Here is a 23,216-nt window from a genome sequence, read left to right on the forward strand (position 1 = left end):
TAATTATGTAGTTTTCAGTCTCCTCATCTTCATCTCTATCATCATCATCATCATCATCTTTTTCTTTGCCACTGAATTACTGTACACATTGTGTATATTGTGTCCTTGATTATTTCAATTGTATCACATGTATCAATTATTGTTTTCACATATTTCAATAAATAATTTTTATTCACTCTCTTACAATACACTAACAATATACCATAATTGGTATAGTCTTTCAATTGTTAGGCATCAATTTTATTTCTAATTTTTTTATATTTCCAAAAAGTACGTTAAGTATTTTGGGATATATGAGACATTTCTATTCTTGACATATTTGGGGTATATGCTTAGTAGGGGTACCTCTGGGTCAAAGAGTACAGACCTTTTGACTGCTTTTCTAAACAACAAAACATAAACTTGATTTCCAGAATGTTTTAAAAAAACAAGCTATAGTTCCACTAATTATATTTTACTGTACCTGCCTTGCCACAATTCCAATGGACTATTTCTTTTGTTATTTTTGTCAATTTTTTGTGTATAAGGTGTTTATCAACATCAACAATTTAACTTGAGAGTATGTTCAATAAAGACACATATTCTAAAAATAATTTCTTATGTCTTCTCTTGAATGAAAAAAATGATTATAATAACTTCTATTTATTAATTTGAACATTGTTTATTGCCAGGCTTTAATATCATTTGCAATTTGGCTAGATGTGGTGAAGTCAAAGACTTTTTTGTGGCCATGATAATTTTCATCTTTCATTGGTTCCTAGGTAATTGCAAACTTCCTTTTAGTCTAATAGTGCTGCCTATTGTGGACTAAGATATCAATGAAAAATGGAAGAGATGGGCTATGTACCCATAATTTAGTTAGCAGGAACCATAACTGAGTATAGGTTTGGCAAAATGAATAAATAAACTATTTGGAAACTTTTATCATAGGAAAAAAGAAGTACACTTGTGAAAAACAAGAGCTTGGAAGTATCTGAGTGACAGCTATTCTTTCAGCTAAGGAGAAAACATCATGAATGATGATGCATCAGTACTGTGGTAATTTAAGATTTAGCCACACCTTCTGTGTTCCGTAAGATAGAGTTAGTAGACACTTTGGGCAATTCATTTTACCTTTGTCACTTTTACAAAATGGTTCGCTTTGAAAGTAAAATGAGTGTTTTATCCAAAGAGAAGCCTATCTCTTTTTTTAAAAAAAATGCTTAGTACAGAGGTGGTATTTTAAAATTTAGTTATTTCCTGGGAATAATTGATAATCAATCCATATAACATTTAAAATGTTCTTTCTAGTGTCCATTACAGAAAAAAAGATAAAAACAAATAGACACACAGTGGGAATTTCAGTTTAGAAGTGTAAATTGAAGCATAGGAAACAAACTAGTTTGTTTTTACCCTTCCAGGAATCCGGAAGGATCGCCGAGGGGGGCGTATGTTGAAACATAAACGCCAAAGAGATGATCAGGATGGAAGAAATGAAGCAGGTCCCTCGACTGACATGAGAGCTTCTACCCTTTGGCCAAGTCCTCTCTTGATTAAACATACCAAGAAGAACAGTCCAGCCTTGTCCCTGACAGCTGAACAAATGGTTAGCGCCTTGCTGGAAGCTGAGCCACCAATACTCTATTCTGAATATGATCCAAATAGACCTTTCAGTGAAGCTTCAATGATGACTTTATTGACCAACCTTGCAGACAGGGAGCTTGTTCACATGATCAACTGGGCAAAGAGAGTGCCAGGTAAGGATGTCAAGTCTGAACCTTTGTTGTAAGCACAATTTTTTTTGCATATAGCTGGATACTTGCTGGGAGAATCTGTGAAAACAATAACTTTTTTAAATTTCCAGATGATCTCCAAAATAATTTATATTGGCAGATACATGTTTCTCCTAATGTGCCAGAATTTCCTTGAAAATTAGGCACAGATTTTAAAGTGATGAGAAAATAAAACTCTTCTAATAAATTCACTGAAAATAATGGAAGAGGATACTGCCAAGAATTTTTAAAAATCAATGAGCTATGAAAATCTTCATGTTCAATATTATTATTAAAGCAATTCCATTACTATCAAATCCTACTGCCTTTTTAAAAGTTTCACATGTTGCCATTGTCAGTGAATGAATAAGATCCTAATAGAGGATTATGTCAATAATGTTTTTACTGATGTTTAATTTTTGTCCAATATTGCTTAAGCTTGTGGCAAATTGTGATATGCATGACAAGTATAAGAAGGATCCTTGCCCTCAAGGAATTTACAGATAGATAGATTTTCAGAAAATAGAAATGAAGGATGAATTGTACTCTTTGGCTACATCATTGGTCCATTTCTGTCAAAATTGTTGTGCTGACCGTGAGAAGCAAGTTTTATTGTAGATCTTTGTACTATTCCCTTTCCTGAATTCACATTCATTCATTCCATACATAAATTTACATTCATGATATGATACAGGTCAAGACAAAAAGAAGTGAAACTTTTGTTTTCTGAGGTTACACAGTAAATCGCTGGTGAAAAATGCTATTTTTTTTTGCTTTTCTTATCTGATAAGAAGTTACTGTCTAAGTAAAATGAATTTTTATATTGTACAAACTCAAAAGTCCATGTAGTTCTATACTTGATCTACAGTAATATTTTTCTGCTAAATATAGTTTTACTATATTTAGAAAATATCATATTTATTATCCATATGCTCATAAGTAAAACAAATTATCCTCTGAATATGTAATCAATGTGTCATGACACATTCTAAATAGCATATACTTAATGGCTTATTTTATTATTATTGTTTTTAGTATTGGTTTTTATTAATTTAACTACACACTTTCCATTAGTTCTTCTCACTTCCATGTCACTTTCAATTTGGTATCAATAAATGACCAATAGAATCATTTATAAGATGACTAGGGTTAAATGTAGTCTGTAGCTATGAAACAGAAAGCATCTGGCCCATTTGGGAATCAAATTATTGAATTTGTACTGATTAGCATCATGTCCTAATTAGTTGAACTAGTAAATACAGATTAATGTAAAATACATAACAGATTATGAGGAAGATACAAGAAGCAAATTCCTTAATGATGGTCTTATCTAATTTTTAGTGTTAATGCTGTTTGTTTAGCTTCTATTTCCTTGTTAGCTTTGTCTATCACTGAATAATAATGCATTTGAAATTCAACAAATGTGTTTGAATTTCATATATCTTATCTGGCTGGAACCAAGCTTCAGTTAATACATTTTCATATTGACAGGGAATAAGGTCTTAGGCTAAGATATGGTATTTCTTCACCATACTTCTATAACTAAAGTGCCATTTCATTAATTGTCTAGTTGTTCTTCCTTGCAATAGACATTAAGACTTTGGAAACATATATTCAGCTTAATAGCCTCCTCTCTCCACTATACACAATCAGTTGTAATCTATTATTTCTATCTTTGTAACATTTCCCGTGTATTATTCTTTTTCTTCTCCGATGCTGTCACTACCCCCTGGGACAGGCTGTTGCCATGTCCTGCCTAGACTATTGCAATAGCTTTCTGGTTTGTCTTCTTTCTTCAAGTTTCTCCCCATTCTGATCAATCTTCTATTCCACTGTCAAATTGATCTTTCTAAGACAAAGGTCTGACAATATTATACCTTTATTAAATAAATACCTGTGACTCCCTATTACCTCTAGGATCAAATATAATTTCCTCTCTTTGGCTTTTGAAGCCTTTTGTAAGACTTGGACCTTTCCTACCTTCCCAATCTTATTACATTTTACTCCTCACCACATCCTTGTTCCTTGAGCACAATATTCCATCTCCTGACTCAGTATTTTCACTGGCTGTCCCCCCTTGTTGGAATTATCTCTCTTCCTCTTAGCCTCTTGGCTTCCTTTAAATTTTAGCAAAAACTTCTACAAAAAGCCTTTCCCAATTTTACTTAATCTTATTGCCTTTCCTCTGACATTATCTCCAGTTTATTCTGTATATATATTTGATTGCAACTCTGTGTGTTGTATACATTGGACTATGAGCTCCTTGAGATCAGGGATTGAGTCTTTCTTCATTTTTTTCTTTCTTTGTATTCCCATTGCTTAGTGCAGTGTTTGGCATACTATAGACATCCAATAAATCTTAATTGACTGATAAACACTAATGGTTTTTAGAGCATTTGTAAATAGAAAGCACTACTTCAGTAACACTGTGACCTTTAGCACAAAATATTGACAAAAAGTCTTTTAAATGATAAAATTCAAAATTATATAATAGAATGAGAACTCTTGAAATGATCTTGAAAAGTCATCACCAAATAATCCAAACCTCACTTCTTGTTGCAGGTCCATTTAAACCTTTCCATAAATAATACGCTTGTGTAACACCCTTGAAATTCTTATAGTCCCACTTGAGAGCATTAAGCAAAAAGGCTGATCTTCACATGTTTAATCCAGCTGAGGACAGAGTGAAAATTTAGGGCCTTTTTATTTCTAGCTCTACATGCTACATTTACTGCTTTTTCTTTTCTTTTTAAAAATATTTGCAATAATCTATATTGTATAGAAAGAAGGTAAAGGGAAAAGAAGTCAAGCTTGGTTGCTCTCTGTGGTATGCAGACTGTTGTTCCTTCTAGTGATCTGTGCCTATAGTCAGTTTTAAAGACATGATGGGCTGCAACTTTAGAGATATCTTTTAAAGATAATTGCCACATCTCTGTAAAGGAAACTTGGATTTTCTAAATATTGACCTCTAGGGTTAGGCCACTTCAAAGTGGATGTTTGGTGTTTCCATATTTCTAAGCTCTCTTATGTGCAATGAATCTAGGAGACTAAAGGTATCCAAAGTGGTTTTATGGTAGCCTTTGCTTCCCTTTGCATCTGAAGTTATTTTTCTTCCCAATTTGAGGTGTAAATTGGTATCAATAATACTAAATGTTCTTTTCCTCCATCTATAAACAGGAATGACTGCTGGCTCTTAAAATATTGCCTTTTGATCCATTAGCAGAGTCTCCCCTTTTCTAAGGCACTCTGGACTAATTTAAAGAACTGAATACATTGTTTTCTCATGTCTTTTTAAATGAATAGGCATCATTATTTTCTAAAGAAAAAAGGCAAATTTGAAGAGCATTTAAAAGAGTTGATGGAAAGCTCATCTCTTGTTGATAATCATAGATGTCATATGTAGACATCTCAACCTGGAAATGGAGAATGTATTAATTGGAGCTGAAAAATGTTCTACCCTCTCTTATCTGTATAACTAAACAAATTTATACTAATATACTAAGGTCATTGGTTTGCGACTTAATTGCCTTTTTCAAAGACCCAACAATTCTTTTAACTTTGGAGCAAAATGTATCTTGTAATCTGAATTTTAAACAAACCCAAATGAAATGTATTTTTATGAGATTTTATGATCAAAGGAATTAAAAATCAGGAGTATACTTGTCTAACCATGCAGAAAATAAAAATATCAATGGACTTAAAAAGGCAATGGACTTAAAAAGGCAAAGCAACAAAGTTTTCTGAGACAGGAAAAAAAGATTTAAATTTGGCTTACAATTTTTTGAGAAGAATTTACAAAGGCAAAATTCTGAAAACATATTTCTGCCTGAATGTCATCTGTATCCACTTAAAGCCATAGCTCTGTCTTAAACTGAAAATTCCAGTGTATCAAAAATATGATCTTCTGTGCTAATAAGTGGGATCATTAGCCCAAATAATTCTCAACATGATAAATAATATTTACTCCAACCTATAAATAAGGTAAACTTGGGCAGTCTACTTCTTGGAATATGGTGAAACACACAGAGAAATCTCTGAATTGTATGAATGGCAGTGAAATCATACAGGAAACAAAGATTATTCTAAATGTATATATTCTGACCTCTGACTCGATCATATTACTCCTCTGCTCAATAAATTTCCTCTAGAATCAAATTCACCCTCCCATCCTTTGTATTTAAAGACTTTCACAATCTGCATCTTGTTACATATTATTCCTCTTTACACTTCTGTTGGTTCAGTCAGGTTGGTCTTGTTTCACACTGGAATTTTTGCCTTGCCTCTTCATGACTGTTCAAGCTGCCTTTGATGCTTGGAATATGCTAGCTTCCCACCTCTACCTCTTAGATTTCCTAGTTTCCTTTATAACTCGGACCAAATGGCACCTCTTTCAAGAGTCCTTTCTTGCCCTACTCCTCCGCCTTCTCTGAGTTTCTCTCCATCCAGTATTACTTGACATTTATTTTATACATCAATATGGGGTCATTGTATACAGACTGACTTGCCAAAGAATCTCTTTGAAGGAGAATCAAGAAGCTCCTTGAAAACAGAGACCTTCATTTTTGTCTTTATAACCCTTGTGTTTAGCATAATATTTGATATGGAACATTGCCTTTTGATAAAATGTTTAGTTGATTGATGATTGGATTGATGGAGAATATAAATTGGGTGAATATTTTTGAAAGTTTCATTTTGTTAAAATCCAAAGATCTGATACATTTTTGACTGGCCTTGGTACTACTTTAATCTCTTGGATGTTTAAGAAAGGTAACTTGGACCTTAATAAGGCATTCTAATAAATCAGGATATTCTTGTGGACTTAATTCCTTGGTATCATGAGTAATGTTTCTAAGTTTTACATTTCAAGGGACATGAAAAAAGGCAGTTTGGAGGATTTTTTAATCTAAAGGAGTTTGGAGGTCATCTAGTACAAGTTTAGCTAATGATTCACTCCTAGGTAGTTTTCTTTTCTGAAAAAAAAAATACATTGTGCTACTTGCTTTGAAGCTTATAGATCATTCACAATGTGTAGAACTTTAACAATTTCATGAACATAGAAGATAAATATTTTGCAAAAAAAATTATTTTAAGTTCCAGGAGCATTTTCTTTAGGCCATTTTCTCTAGTTGACCTTCCAAACTTGGCTACCTGTTAAGAGCATTTTGTGAGGTAGTAGTACCCATCATTTCATGTGTCTTCTTCCTGGTCTTGAAATCAGAAATGAAAAGTGAAATGCTATATATTTGAAAGCTTTTCTTTTCCTTTATGTTTTAGTTTTCTTTATAAGTTACAAAGAATGTGGAATGACTACTTCTGCATTGCCATGTATAGTGCTGCTTATTGACACAAATTTTGGCTAATTATAAAAATTAAATTAAGGCTCATCAATTTATATGTATCATACATAATAGACACTATATGAAATGTCATTGGAGAACATCATCACTCACAAAATGCATGTTAGCTTTAATATGACCAAAGAACTGGTAAGTCTTAATAGTCTTCCTTTTCCTCTTCCTCCTACCTTCTTGCTGCAAGCTACCTCTAATACTTGGCCATTGACCCTGAGCTATTCTCCTTCTTAACCAGAGTTGGTGAACTTGTTTTATACATACTTATAATATATGCTTGTATATGAATATGTATGTATATTTGTACATATAGATAGACAAAAACAGGGACAGAGAGAGGGAGAGACTGCATTTTATGTCATTGGTTTCCTTTTTAATCCTCTGCATTTAAAATAATTTATATTTATAAATAATTTTTAATTTAAAATATTATTCTAAAAAGAGATCCATAGGTTTAACTTAACTTCTCAAGAAATTAAATGATCTTTTGAAGAATTAATACAGTCTCAGTGTAGAAATTATTACTCCTATATTACTGATTTTCCATTTCTCTCTCTCCTTATTTATTTCTTCAGGAGTAAATGCTCAACTAAGTTTAAGCCTTTCATTTTTGAATTAGAGATGCACATCACTGATTGGCTATTACAATATTACTTTTAGTTCAAAATATTTAAAATATCTCCTCATTCCCCAAACCAGCTTTTCCAGCCAAGTTTGCCTGTTGCTGTAATGCCTTCATGATTTTTTTCATCCTTGGAGCTTAGGAGTCATAAAGATTGCTTCATTCTCCTTTGACCTTAAATATAGTCATTAAGTCCTCCTGTGAATTCTTTGAAAATTTTCTAGCTTTGTCCCTTACTCTTCATTCTTACTACCACTACTTAGCACAGTGCCTAGCATTTAGAAGATACTTAATAAATGCTTATTAACTGACTAATATCACCTTTATTTTCACCTGCCTTGAAATTAGTGAGTTACAGTATATAATATTATAGAAGAAATACTGGATTTGGAATCTAGGGACTTGCATGTACCTTTTGGCTCTCTTTTTCTTTTTGTGACCATCAATAAGTTGTGGTTCCTTTCTGGGACTCAGTTTTCATATTTGTAAAATCAGGTAGTTGGACTATTTGGTTTCTAAAGTCCCTTTTTGCCCTGATTCTGCACTCCATATTTTCCTACTTTAGCAGTGCTCTATCTATACTATAGTTCCTCTCCTTTCCAATTCATCTGGCAAATTATTTCCAGATTCATCTTTCATCATCACATGTTTCATAGGCCACTTTTCAGCATGATAGTCTCTCATTGTTGATGCAAGACAAGTAGTAGGATCTTACTCTCAAGTATTAACCTCTCAGACTAAGATTTAAGATGCCACACTAAGTGTACCTTTGCTTCAGTCTTTCTGACCATAATGTTTTTATTATTCCCCAATACAAATAGTTCCTTCTGGTCATACTAGTGTCCTTGCTCTTTCCTAATCACACATACATCCAAACCATTTTTATTCTTATTTTTTTACTCATGTTTTACTCCTGTATTTGGAATGAAATCAATTTAATTACATTTAATAAGCATTTAATAAGCACTATCAATATTTCAGGCATTATACTAGGAATTTTGGATGCAGAACAAAAAATTAAATAGTCCCTGACCTCAAGGAGTTTAGATTTTTTTCTATCTCCTCCTCCTTTGCCTAAATAATTCCTATACTTCACTTAAGGCTTGTCCCAACTCCTGCCTCCCTTAGGAAATTGACTCATGCTACTTTGGCTTCAAATTATCTTATGTCTGAGACTGACTTAAGAGTGGACAAGCATTTTCCTTAGCATCTGAGAAAGCTGAATTGACAATGGATCTGAAACAGGAAAGTCTATATTTTCTGTAGGTTCTTAGTCATTAGAAAAATCCCCTAGTAATGGAAATGACATGTTACATAATATATGTTCCTAAAAATCTATAAATTAAAGAAGTTGCATACCACATAATTCAAAAATACATAAAATATTTCTATTTAAAGGAATCCTTTGGCAAATTGTTTTTCATTGAATAAGCCTCTGGTAAACTGAATAATCTGCTCTCCTATCCCACTAAAGTTTTTTGAATTTACTTAATAATATAACATACACAAGTACTAAGAAACCTCAACAGAGGTTATTTACCTCAATGACTTAGAATTAGCTAGGTTAAATTTAAGTTGCAATCATTTTACAAGACATTATGATATTATGGGGTGACTGGAAGTTATCATTTTTATGGAGTAAGGTTCAGAGAGAAGAAATCACTAACATAGTTAATGAGATCAAAAGCAGGGAAGTATGAGGGAGCATTTGGGAACAGTGAGCTCCTGGTTAGAACTTTGTATTTGGAAAATATAAATGAATCAGAAGACAGGGGGAAAACTTCCTTCCCTTTTCCTCTCCTCCCTCCCCGGCAATACCACTCCATATAATAGAAGATAGACAGATAGACAGACAGATAGATAGATAGATAGATAGATAGATAGATAGATAGATAGATAGATAGATAGATAGGCAGAGCTGATATAATATTCTTGGAGAAAACTCACAAAATGATTCAAATTTAATTTGTAACAGAACTATGTTGCCACCTTTTCTCTCAAGGATAGGAGGATTTAAACTGAAGAGTTCCATTAATAAATTGGATGGGTTTATGTGGTAGGCTCAATTTCAGGTTATCCTTGATTAGTCTATAAAAATTGATCCACATTTATAATTACTGTCAGAAGCACTTGAAGGACACAACTGCCAAAATGCCATTTCAAGTATCTTTCTAGGTAGGGTGAAAATGTAGCAGCTGTTGTATCAAGTGAACATTCCAGGCTACATCAGGCTAATCACTGAAGAAAAAACAGGGGAAGTAAAATTGTAGTACAGATCACGAGATTAAAATGGACTTTATGAATCCAAAGCTCTCTTTCTACATCTGAGGCAACTGGGTCCTAGAAAGAGGAAGAGTCTTGACTAAATTCAAAGCAGCTATTACTATGGTGAGGTAGAGGGCACCAACAACCCTCGTTGTATGCAGCATAAAAACAGGAGAGCTTAGTACCTGGTTGGCAAGAATATCAGTTAAAATATAAAGCTATTAGAGATCAGCATAGTATGACTCCCTTCCCTGATCCATGGTCAGAAACATAGCATTTGCCTCACATTAGTGTCCTGGAGTCACTGTTTCCACACCACTGGGTGGTCTCCCCCTTCAGCTGAAGGTACAAAATCTCCTGTTCAGACTTCTTGGTGCTCGCCCCAACTGCATCATTTCCCAGTTATGGCTATGCAAAATATACAATGGAAATATTGTTTCCTTCTCCCAAAAACAATGTTTTACTTGACTAAAGTAAAAAAAAATACCTTCAGGCCATCCACAGCTGGAAAGGAAAGTTATCAGTAGGTAGACACACTACCGAGTCTGATTGGAAAAATAGCATAGGTCAGGCACAAAGGTGGAACTTCACGAAGGTTTTGAAATGTTCACGGGAAGGAGATGCAGCCTTTGGGTTGTTTATGTTTAGAGTGTTTTGTTTTTTAATCTCACCTAAGGTCACCGCATGCTGCCTAGTGTTCTGTTCATCAGCTTTGGGATGAGTGAATGAATTAAGTGTTCCTGGTTAGGAACCCTTGGTTCCAGGGAATCTAAATGTTTCAATCCAGTTGCCTTGGTTACTAAGCTCTTCCCTGCAGTTTGGTGAACTTTTAATGGGGACTTCTCTTTGAAACTATCTTCCCTTATGAGCAACTGGCTTGATCTGCTAACATTCAAGAAAGTATTTAAAAATACTTGAGGCAAATGATGCCTGATTGAATCAGGACAAATGAGATTCATTGTGGTCTAATTTTCAAAATAAAAGGGAGACGGGTGCTCTGAGTAGAATTTCTTACTGGGTTTTCAGATACCTACTATCCATAGAGCTCCGGGGAGAAGCAGTGAGCACTTAGTAAAAAAGTTTGTTGCTCATGATGACTGATGATAATAATCCATTTTTCTGTACTAATGTAATACTGAAATAGCAAATGATGATATTTAGAATTATTACAGAGTGTAACTTTGTCATATGGCAATGTGTGTGGGGGGGATGGGGGAAGGGAGGCTGGCCTAATAACTATAGAATGATAATCTTTTAATTATTTGAGGAAAATGCTTTGGTGAAGTATTGACATTTAAAACTCATTAAACATCGCAGCATTTTCAGTGTCGAAAGTCTACATATGCAGAATAAGAATAATTCCCAAGCATCATCTGGTTTAGGAAATCCCTTCATTGATTCTTTTCTTGGGGAGGGAACAAATGAAAGATAATGGGAATGGAACACAGTAATTTGGTGTCACATACCCAGAAATCAGATAAGGTAAAATATCTATAGAATTGTAGAAGTAAAATATTATTCTCAGGAAGGGAGATAATAAAAATTTGATCATTATAATTGTGTTAAATACAAATGAATAAAGGGGGGAAATAGCAGCTTATATCTTCTCTGTGAAGGGAATTAAAACCATGTGTGCTCCATGAACTTAAAATGCAGTTATTTGGTCAAGATGCTTGCTTCAGATTTTTCTGGGTATTTGAAATGCGTGTTTTTAATCTAGGAGGTAAGTGCTATGAATTCCAAGATGTCCCTTCTATAAGACCTTGAGTTATTGATGAGAAATTTTCTGAAGAATGCATTCCACATGTTGGTCCTTGTTATCCTTGTACAGAGAGAGGCAGGAAGTGGGAGGCAATCATAATCTATTTTTCTCAGATGCTGACCCCATATTTGTTTTTTGTGTACTTTCAGAGACATGACATGAAATACAGATCATATACTTCTAAGAATACCTTCCAATCATTGTTCTTGCCTTTGGTTCTGAGTCTGGATATTAAAAAACTCCATTAACATTAAGTAAAAAAGGTTTTAAATGAAGAATTAAGTATGTATAGCTCAAATAATTTTAATCAAATTGGCATTTAACAGCTTGATGTTAAAGCATGAGGTTCCTGGCAAATAAATTAGCCACTTCTGTTTCAAATCTTTAATTATTTTGCCTCCTAAATAACAGGTCATTTATCGAGATTCTGTAATAGTCAGTACAAATTATATACTGGGAAATGATTATTATGTTCTCAGACAACTAACTTCAAATTTAGAATATACATGGCTGTTTTGATAAGTGGCATGAATGTTTAAACTTATGGTCTGAAAAATTACACTAATAAGTAATGTATAAAAATTATTTAAGGTGCATGAAAAAAACAAGATTGTTATTTAAGGACAAATTTAAATTGATGAAAAGTGCTACTGTAGTTTGAAGGAACAGTAAGCTATATACTATAAAACCCATAATTGACAGTGGAAATGTAAACAATAGTGATAATGACCCCTTTTATTCAGAGAGAACCTTTCAGAGAAAGAGTAGGAAACATTTTCAGGGCTAAAGCCTTATTTATCCACTTTGTAGGTGAATTGTAGTAATTATTATCATGCATAAATGAAGAAATAGAAGCATAAAAAGTTTGTGTTATGTCTAGAAATTCACATGATAAAAAGCTAGGAATTAAATAATAGCCAATTTTACTATTGAACTTTGTGAAAGAAAGAAAAAAAAGCTTTAGACTGAAAAATAGGAGTATCTCAGGCTTCTTTTAAGTCCTAGCTAAAATTTCACTTTCTACAGGAAGCCTTTCCCAAATTCTAATGCCTTGATTATCTCAAATTTATTTTGTATGTAGCATGTTTATTATATAAAGTGTGTTGAATAATGTCTCCCCTATTATGTTGAGAACTGCTAGAGGGGGGGAGATTGCTTTTTTCTTTCTATGCCTAGTGCTTAGCAGAGTACTTGGTACATAGTAGGTACTTTGTAAATGTTTATTGATTGACAATTTTTACTCCATGAGTTTCATTTCTTAACCTCTTTGCCCCCTCAGAAGTAATAAATCAACAATAATTAAGATACATTAACACAGTGTGCTTAAGCACTGCGCTAGTGTTAAGGGTACAAGTACAAAGAATGCAACAATCTCTACTCTAAAGGAATTTCCATGCATACACACACACACACACACACACACACACACACACACACACACACACGAACACCAACCACCCTACGCTTTCCACAAAATTTGGTATGGGATCATCATTGCCAAAGTTGGCTCTTGGGAGGCTGATCCTTTACAAGAGGAAGATTGCACTTAGCAATTCAACAACATTTATTAAGAACCCATGAAGACACTGTGATTTTATGCTTATTTGATATTTGTATTTTTTACTTTCCCTCAAATCAACAATTTGTACTTTCTTACATTTCCTTTGTCATGTTTCTTGATTCTACTCTAAATATAAAATTTGGAGTTTCTTAACTTTTTCCAGTTTTCTGAGTTGGCATTAAACCTAGATTTTGTCTGTATTAGAATATTTAAATTTTTTGATGTATTTAAAATATTTATGATCAGAATGTTTGATTTAAATTAGTAAAACATAGAGAAAAAGACCAGCATCCAGGGAATGATAATCATTGTTTTACCTGAGATATACTAAAATCCTCTTATCTGAATTATTTGGGAAATAGAATGTTTTGGATTGAATATTCTAGTAGACTATGAACACTTATACTATAAACTACTCACTATTTACAGTTATATAATTTCACATCCCTAGGAAATTACTAGTATGGAAAATCCTTCCTCCTATACAGAGAGGAAAGAAGTCTGCAAATTACCATCTATGATGCTGAGGACAATGAGAGGCTATTATGACTTGCCCCTGGTTATATAGCTAGTATGTATCAGAAACAGTATTTGGTCAGAGGTGTTTCTGACTTAAGGCTCACTCTTTTTACTGCTGGGGTAGCTAGCAAGTTCAATAGATAGAGCACTGAGCCTAGAGTCAGGAAGACCTGAATTAAAAGCCAGCCTCACATACTGACTAACTGTCTCACTGTGGGTAAGTCACTTTACCTCTGTTTGCCTAGGAGGCAACTAGGTGGCTCAGTGGATATAGCAAGAAGCTTGGTGTCAGGAAAACTTGAGTTCATCTCTGGGCTCAGACACTTCAGGCAAATCATTTAGCCTTATTTTGCCTTAATTTGTAGTAAATAGCAAACCACTCCAGTATCTTTGTCAAGAAAATGCCATGGAAACATGGTCATGAAGAATCAGACGACAATGATTGAACAACAGCTACACTATATCACATTGCCTTGGTATTGATTTTTTCTCAGAAAAAAAATGGATTTGAATTCAATTCAATTCATTTGGCAGTGTGATATAGTTGATAGAGCACTGGATTCAGCATTACAAAGACCTGGGTCTCAATCTTACCCTAAGACACCATAGATAAGTCATTTAGTATCTTTAAGCCTCAAATTTCTCATATGCAGAATAAGGGTGATCCATGGGAATATTATGAGAACCAAGTGAGATAACATGTAAAGTATCTTATAAATCTTTAAGAGACTTCTGAATATAACTATTATTACCATTCAAATTTAAAAAATTTAAATACTTCCACTCCACAAGGTACTGTATTGATTCTCAAAGAGTATTTGAAAAATAGTCCATATCTAAACTTTATTGAGCATAATCCATTGTTTTTTTAATTATTCTATGCAAAAAAGTCTAACTTTCATCTTCTGAATTTTTTTAAATTGTGGGTTTATTTTTGAATTTTATGAAGCCAAAATTTAAAATTGACAAACACACTGAAAATAGCTCTTTAACATTAGTGAGAGAATTCTTGTTTAACTATCACTTAAGTCAGTGGCATACTGTCAAAAGGTGCTATTGCCCTGAGATCCAGAGTTCACTACCAATGGTGATTTTGATGGGTCATCTTGTCTTGTCACCACCTGTGTCTCTATTTGGGCTTCAGAAGTAGTGAATTTGCACAAGGTGAGATCCTCCAGATAACACATAGTGCCATTGTGAGGAATTGCTTACCAAAATAGTCTTCCAATTGCCATTTGAAGTTCTCCCAAGTATATGAACCATTCCATCAGGGATGAAACTCACAAGGGGACAACTTCATTTCTTCTATGTTGAGAAAAACTGTATGTGTATTGAAAATTCTGCTTCATTTCATCATTTTAATAATTTCATTTACTAACCTTAGTGAAAGAGCACTCAGTCCTTTTCAAAGCTTACAAACTCTTCACTGTTAGGAACATCTGGCACAGTCCACATTCTCCTACAAATAAACACACTTTTCTATTTTCTTCTTCAATTACTAATTTTTCTTTATTCTTTATTCACTTCCTATTACATTTTGCACTCACTTCAGGGCAGTCTCATGCTATGGGAATTGAAGAATATTACAATTGGAAGGGTCTTCAAAGGTCATCTCAGGCAGTTCCATCATCTATGAACCTAAGCCCAATGGCATTAAGTAACTTAATTGACTGCCTATGGGCCTTTCCTTTCCTTTCCTTTCAGGAAGCTTTTGGAATACCCAATATGGGGAGAGAGAACACCCTGAGGAGGGATAGAAGGGTAGTAATAGCTCTATATAGGAGATTCCCTTGGAGAGCCCAAATCTGATACCAAGTATTTTACAGAGCAGGGTTAACTCCCAAGCTGAACAGAAACCAGAATCAGGTAAGTTTGCAATCTCCCAGGGGCTCTGCTTGAACCCTAGAGATCTTTATTAGAGTTCTTACCCAGGTGACTAGTACTCATAAACATATAACTCTCCCCATGCTCCTTTTTGTGTGTGCACATGTATGTGTGTACATGTGCATAGGAGGGTGGGGTATGTGGATATGAAACATTGAATATTTTATTATATTTTTCCAATATATTAATTGATTTGCCTGAATTTTTTTCTTCTTTAAAAACAAAATCTATGTTAAAGGATAACTTTCTTTGGAAGAAACAGTTAGGAATATGAAGGAAATCTAAATCATGTAAAAATAAAAGATTTCAATAAAAATATATTTTTCCAAAAAGTTATAGTTGAAGAAAATTGAAATTGAAATGCATCTTAGGGACCACATAGTCAGGCTTCCTTTTTATAAGGTTAAATGAGAGCCAGAGAAATGATTTGTCCAGGGTCACACTGAGAATTAGTAATAGAACTGGGACTCAAAAGTTGGGGGTCTTGATTCCCAGTCCAAGAATTTTTCTGCTATGCCATTTTGGAGTCTTGCAGAGGACCCAGGATCTATCCTGCTTTATTCATAGGTTATTCAGTATTAGAGGTGGGGGGCATTATATTGCAATAGAAGACTAAAGTCACTGTTTTCTACCCATTCTGGTAGAAGCCTCCCACAATCTGGGAGGCCTCAGAGGACTGAGGTGCCAAAGAGGCCAGTTTTATCCAATCTGTTTCTTATCTTCTGTGATAGTACTCCATGGCCTTTAGCATGTACTCAAAGATGTTAGATCCCTACTGATATACCCAAATATAGTAGTAGTTCTTCAGATAGAGACTGTTCTGTGCAAATGACACTGATAATGGAAGGTGAATTTTATAATTTTAAAAAATGAAGTTCTTATACACTACCAGGAGTCCCTGAAGTGCTCTGAAAAAGATTGAGAGTCCTCCATTTTGTGGAGAGAAGCACTTACATTTTCTTACAAATAAAGATCTCACTGCTTACATGAATCCAGGCTGTTATGAATGTTAAATTATTGTCTCCTTAAATCAGTCCTCATTCTATGCAGAAGACTACTTCAGATCACAAGGACCTATTATTGCAGAGCATGAAAAGTGATGTCAAATTGACTAATGTAAATGAAACAAAATGCTGTTTTGTGGAGGAGAAGAAATGGAGAGATGGGAATGCCCTCTCAGAGATTTACTTTGACCTATTAGCAAGAGTAAAAGTATGTGCATATCACCTCATTTTGCTAATTTTTTTGTGATGAGGTAGACCACCAAAATGTGGAAAGAACAGAATGAGCTGATTGATGCCATTGCAAGGAAACAACAGCAATGCAATTGGAGACAGTGCTTTCTGAGCTGCGTATAGAATTTGGGGATCCTCTTTAGCCAGATGGTTTATGTAATTCCTTGGATTGAAGGCATTTGATTCAGATAAAATGTTCAGAATTATTAAAACTGACAATACCAGCAGAAATCATTGATAATATCTGTATCTGTCCATGGTTTATTCTCTTTTATAAAAATAAATAAAATTTGTTCATGTAAGAATATACCTTATGAAATAATACTGAAAGAAGGATGTGATAATAAAGTGAATTTAGTAACACTTCAGGTTCTAAAAAGCTTTCATTTCCTTTTAATTCTTAAATTCTATGAGTTTTTTTCAAGTTTTGCTCTAATTTAACTGAGATACTTTTACTACACTTATTTTAGTGAGCATCCTCTGTCAAAAGGTTGCCAGAATTGCAAGGGAGCTAAAGTATTGCAAAGGAATGTTTATCAGAGAAACTAAGCACTTGCTGCAGAAATTTTAGGCACACATCTGATGAGAGAAGGGGGAGAATCAAAGGGTTAGCTAAAATGGTCAAGGATTCAGATTAGGGAAAAGACAAAAACCCTCCCTTAACAAAAGGATTTAAAGCCCACCTTTCCCTCTTGACATCTGTCATTTTTTTGTGTGCAAAAGATCAGCTCTGAAGAGTATGGATCTAAAATATCTGGTATGTCTTTTCAGTAGTGGGCTTTAGCATTCCTTGGAGTGCTTATGGAGGAAGGTGACTTCTGGGTCCTTTTTTTCCTCTTGAAGTTTCTTCAATGTACTATTAGAAAACTCCTAGAGTGAAGGAAGTAATATAATTTCTCTTGCAAGATTTAAATAATTGGGTGCCTAGATATACTCTGTCACTGAAACAAATGAGTGGTAGGAGATGCATAAGATTCACAGGGTTTGGCACATTGTAGGTGTTTAATAAATGCTTCGTGCCTGACTTTGAGCTGAATGAAAACTTAGATACTATCTTCAGTATAGTGCCTTATTTTTATAAGATAAGAATGAAGGGTTCACATAAAAAGAGTGATTTTTCAATATCAAAATCGTCAGAGTGAGGATTTGAACCCAGTAAACTAATTCCATGTCTTTTGAGCCATCCTTTACACTACACTATAACACTACAAAAAGTTTCCTATATTTTGAAAATAAACATTGTTTTTAATGCAGTAAACATGCATAAACAAATACCTAGATAAACCCCAAATAAAATTTGATTCCCCAAAACTGCTAACCATGATTATGATTAGTTATATCATCCTTTTTAACACTTATAAGGATATCATGAATTTTTTGTGTATATATTTAAAATCCATTCTGTATCATGAAGGAATATGCTAATTTTTTACCAGACAGACAATTTGCAGAGAATTCTGGTGAAATCAGATTTAATATTTGATAAAAAGAAGAAAGAAAAGTTAATTGTGTTAGGATGTAATTGTTCTTTTGGATCTGCTACGTATAAAAATTCTCATATTTCTTTGAATTTTTCACATTCATCATTGTTTATGGAATAATTATTATTTTTATATGATTATTATATGATGGTGATGAAAAGAGGTGAACTTAGTAACTTATGTGGTATTGTCACAGATTTGTAATATAAAGATTTTTTTCCTAGTCAGTATCTTCATTTTTAACAACATTATTTTTATTAGTGCAAAAAAACCTTTTTTATTTTTATAAAAAGAAAGTCTATTTTCTCTTATAATTTTCCATGTAGCATAGCTGGTTACAAATTTTATTCCTTTCTGTAACTTTGAGAGGTTTTAATTGCTAAAGATCAATGAGGTTCCAATCTTATACATAATTCTCTCCCTCTCATTAAAACTCTGGATTTGGTTACTAAATTTCTGTTGCTTTGTTTTCTATTTTTTAGTAGTTCTAGGAATTTTTCTCTTGTTGGAATATGATTTTTATGCTATTTTAACTTCACGTTATTTTTATGGGAGACCAATAATTCTCAGGTAGTCTTACCAATTTCTGTTCTCTATTTTCTTTGTCTTTATTTGTAGGGAATTCAACTCCTGGTTGTGTTGTGTTTTATATCCTTAACTTTTTTTATTCCATGAACTGGATCATTTTGTTCCTCAGAGAATTCACTACTTTCTAAGTGGTCAAGTTTCATACTACCATTTCCCCTATTCTTTCATTGATGTTATGTCCATTTTTATATCTCTGTATCTTCCTTCATTTCTTATATTAAATATAGTGAGTTTGCTAAAGAAGCTTTTAGTTATATTCTGGGTAGATTGTTGCCAGTGAATTGTTCCTTTCTTCTAAAGACCCCCTCACTTTTATTTACTGTCAGGTTCATTTATTGAATTAAGACTTCCAAGAGTTTATTGACTTTTCAATAACTTCCTTTTTCGTTGAAATTATTTTCTCTGAGGATTTTTTTTATTTTGCGGGGAAAATGGGAAGTTGATATCCTTGGCACCTTTCCTTGATGGTGATGAAAAGAGGTGAACTTAGTAATTACCACCACTGACTCAGCCATACCTACTGTAATTCTGTAATTTCTTTCATTATAAGCATAAAGGGATTATATACCAACCAACTTAACAATTTAAGTAAATGCAAGAATACTTAATAAAATATAAATTGTCTAGACTGACAGAGGAGCCAATAGAATATTTAAATAAACCTATTTTAGAAAAAAGAAATAAATGAACTTCCCAAGGAAAAAAGCATCAAGACCAGATAGATTTACAAGTAAATTTTACCAAACATTTAAAGGTCATCTAATGCCAATATTAAATGGATTATTTTGAACAATTTGTAAAGAAGGAGACCTGCTAAACTTTTTATGAAACAAATATGGTGCTGATACCTTAAACATTGGAGAAAAAACCAGAAAGAAAGTTATAGGCCAATATCATTAATGATATAGGTACAAAACTCCTAAATAAAAAATTAGCCATGAGGCAACAATATATCACAAAGATTATATTTTATGACCAAACAAGATTTATTCCAGGTATACAGAGATGGTTTAATATCAGGAAAAGTATTAAAATAATTAATTACATCAACAAAAAGCTAACCAAAACCATATCAACAGAAGAAGAAAAAGCTTTTGACAAGATTTGACACTTATCTCTGTTAAAAACACGAAAGCAAAGGTATAAATAAGTTTTTTCTTATAATAAGAAGTATATACCCAAAACCATCAACAAACATTATTTGTAATGGGAATAAGTGAGGAGTTTTCCCAATAAGATCAGTAATGAAATAAGGATGCCCATTATCACCAATATTCTTAAATATTGTATTAGTAATGCTAATGATAACTATAAGAGAAGAAAAGTAAATGGAAGGAATCTGTATGAGAAAATAGGTAATAAAACTATTTCCTTTCACAGAGGATAAGATGATATATATGGGAAATCTTGAAGATTAAACTAAAAGTTAGTTGAAATTATCAGTAATTTTAGCAAAGTAGCAAGATATAAATAAACCTACATAAGTATCAGCATTCCTGTCACCAACAATGTCTACTATGAAGAGATAGTAAAAAAGAGATAATAAAAAAGGATGGAGGTTTAGCAGTATTCGATTCTGAACTATATTATAAAGCAATAATGATCAAAACTATCTGGTATTGGCTAAGAAATCAGAAAGTAGATCAATAGAACAGAATAGACATATACAAATTTGTAAAAGATTAAAGTAACCTTGTGTTTGACAAAAGTAAAATCCAAGTTTTTGGAATAAGAATTCAATCTTCAATAAGAATTGTTGGGAAAACTGGAAAGCAATTTGACAGAAATGAGATATAGACTAAAATCTAACACCATTTACCAAGATAAAATCAAAATGGGTGCATGACATAGGCATAAAGGGAAATATAAACAAATTAGAAGAAAGTGGAACCTCTTTATTACTTATCAGATTTATGGAAAGGACAGTGGCATTGATATGTAAGATGGCTAATTTTAAATACATTAAATTGAAAACTTTTGTATAAATAAAACCAAAGTGGACAAGATTAGAAGAAAGTAGTAATTTAGGATAAAATTTTATAGACAATTAATCATATTTAAAGCATATATTGATCTTTATTAAATATTTAAGAATGAGGCACTCCCAATTGATAAATGATCCAAAGATATGAACAGACTTTTTGGATAAATAAATCAAAGCTACATATGAAAATGCTCTCAATTATTATTTATTACAGAAATAAAAATCAATGCAATTCTGAGATATTTCGTACCTATCAGATTGACCATACTGGTAAAAGGGCAAAATGAGAAATGTTGGAGGGGATGTAGAAAAACATGGGCTCTAATACATTGTTGATGGAACTGTGAACTCATCCAACTATTTTGTAAAGCAATTTGGAATAATGTTCAAATTATAAAACTGTGTATACCTTTTGACCCAATAGTATCACTATTAGTTTTTTCCTAAGATGATCAGAGAAAAAGGAAAAGAAACTATATATTCTAAAATATTTATGGGGGAATGGCCAAACAAATTGAGGCATATGATGGTGATGAAATACAACTGTACCATAAGAAATGACAAGTGGGTTAATTTTGGAAAAACATGGAAAGGCCTATATCAAATTATGTAGAATGAAATGAGCAGAACTAAGAGAACAATATAGACAGCAACAGAAACATTGTTTGAAGAATGACTTGTGTATTTCTGTCTCCACAGAAGGAACTGGTGAGTAGATATAAGTAAGAAATAAGTTTTGCATATACATATATTATTTTGTCATGTAGGGAGGGAGTTAACTTGATATTAATAGAACACAAAAACAATTTTTTAAAAAAGCATGAAGAAAAAAAGAGAAAAGGATTAGAATGCATCAAAATTGAAGACTAGTGAGAAATTATACCTAACTTTATTTTCATTAATATCTAACTATGTATACTTTCTTTTAAAATTTGATTGATACTCTTTAACACATACATAGGTTTTAAAAATATTTTTATGAAGAAGAAAGCATAATTATGTAGAAATTTTTTCTACAAAAAGTGTAGAAAATTTAATTGTAGAAAACCATGCCATTTCTTTTTACTCTGCCTGTGGACGAATTTAGATATTTGATCATAATCCAAGTCATAACCATCACTTTCCAACTGGTGACTGCGTATATTAATTTCAAGCAAAGTTTCTGATGGAACTTAGCTACCTGGGTGCTATCCTTACAAACTCAAACCTAATAAGTATTCATAAATTCTACAAGTGCAAATGGTATACTGAGACATCAATCTAGAGGAGTTAGCACTGTCAGACAAAGGGAACTTTGCTCTAGGGAAATGTGTAGAAAAAGATTACTTTTAGCTGGTGGGATCTGGGGACCTTTATGGAGGATTCATTTTAAGGGTAGGATCTGAAAGAGAACAGACAAAATATGGAAGGAGTTCTAGGTATCAAGTTAGGAGTGGCAGGGAAAGATGCCTTGAGTGACTAGCTAGTAGTCTAGTCTGGTTGGTAGGGAACAGAGTAAAACAGACAGTAGGCAAATTGTGGAGATCCTTAAGAGATTAATTGTTTGATCAAGAGTTTGCACAATGGGACCTCATTTTAGGTGACCAAATACATTCCAAGATCCTTTGTATAAGTTGAAAATCATTTATAATAGTGAGCTCTATTATTTAATAAGATTTCTTATGCAAATATACTTAGGCACTTTATAGCTTTTCTTAGATTTATCAGAGCTATGAGCATTACTACTTTTGTAATTTGGGGGCAATCTTTAAAAACCAAATAGTACTAATGAAACAAAGAGAAATACCGCTCTGAAACAGACATGACTTTTAACAAGCAAGAACTTTGGACAAAGACTAATGTGGGAATGTTTTGTAATGACTCACACTAATATTTCTTGGAGTGAGAATGCTCATGATTGGATAAACTGCTTCAAGAATTTCTGCTGTTTGGAGCTTAGATTTAGAGTGTGATTAAAAATGTTAATTTTACACATTCTCTGCCTTTAATTTTTTTATTCTTAATCATGTATACCTGAATTTGCATATATTACATTTGCATAAAACAAGGTCGTACTGTATTCTGTAATATATATCACTAAAGATCCACTGAAAGCCTTTGATTATGCATAGATAGAATTGTTCACTGGGAAGAATACCTTATTATTTCTCAAAAAAAAAATATCTCCCTAACAAAACTACGAAATAGAGGAGGTATTGCTCACTTCTTTATAC

The 23,216-nt window shown here is 33.0% G+C and overlaps 1 protein-coding gene across 9 annotated transcripts in view; it reads left to right on the forward strand.

The window, feature by feature from the left end:
* Window positions 1–23,216, forward strand: part of ESR1 (estrogen receptor 1) — a 527,593-nt gene that overhangs the window by 331,773 nt on the left and 172,604 nt on the right. For all 9 annotated transcript variants that reach the window (XM_007484758.2, XM_007484760.3, XM_007484757.2 and 6 more), the window contains one exon: window positions 1,401–1,736. In XM_007484758.2, coding sequence (XP_007484820.1) covers window positions 1,401–1,736 — 336 coding nt within the window. The remainder of the gene's footprint in view (window positions 1–1,400; window positions 1,737–23,216) is intronic.

Source organism: Monodelphis domestica, chromosome 2 (genome assembly GCF_027887165.1).
Source record: "Monodelphis domestica isolate mMonDom1 chromosome 2, mMonDom1.pri, whole genome shotgun sequence".
Classification (NCBI taxonomy): Eukaryota; Metazoa; Chordata; class Mammalia; order Didelphimorphia; family Didelphidae; genus Monodelphis; species Monodelphis domestica.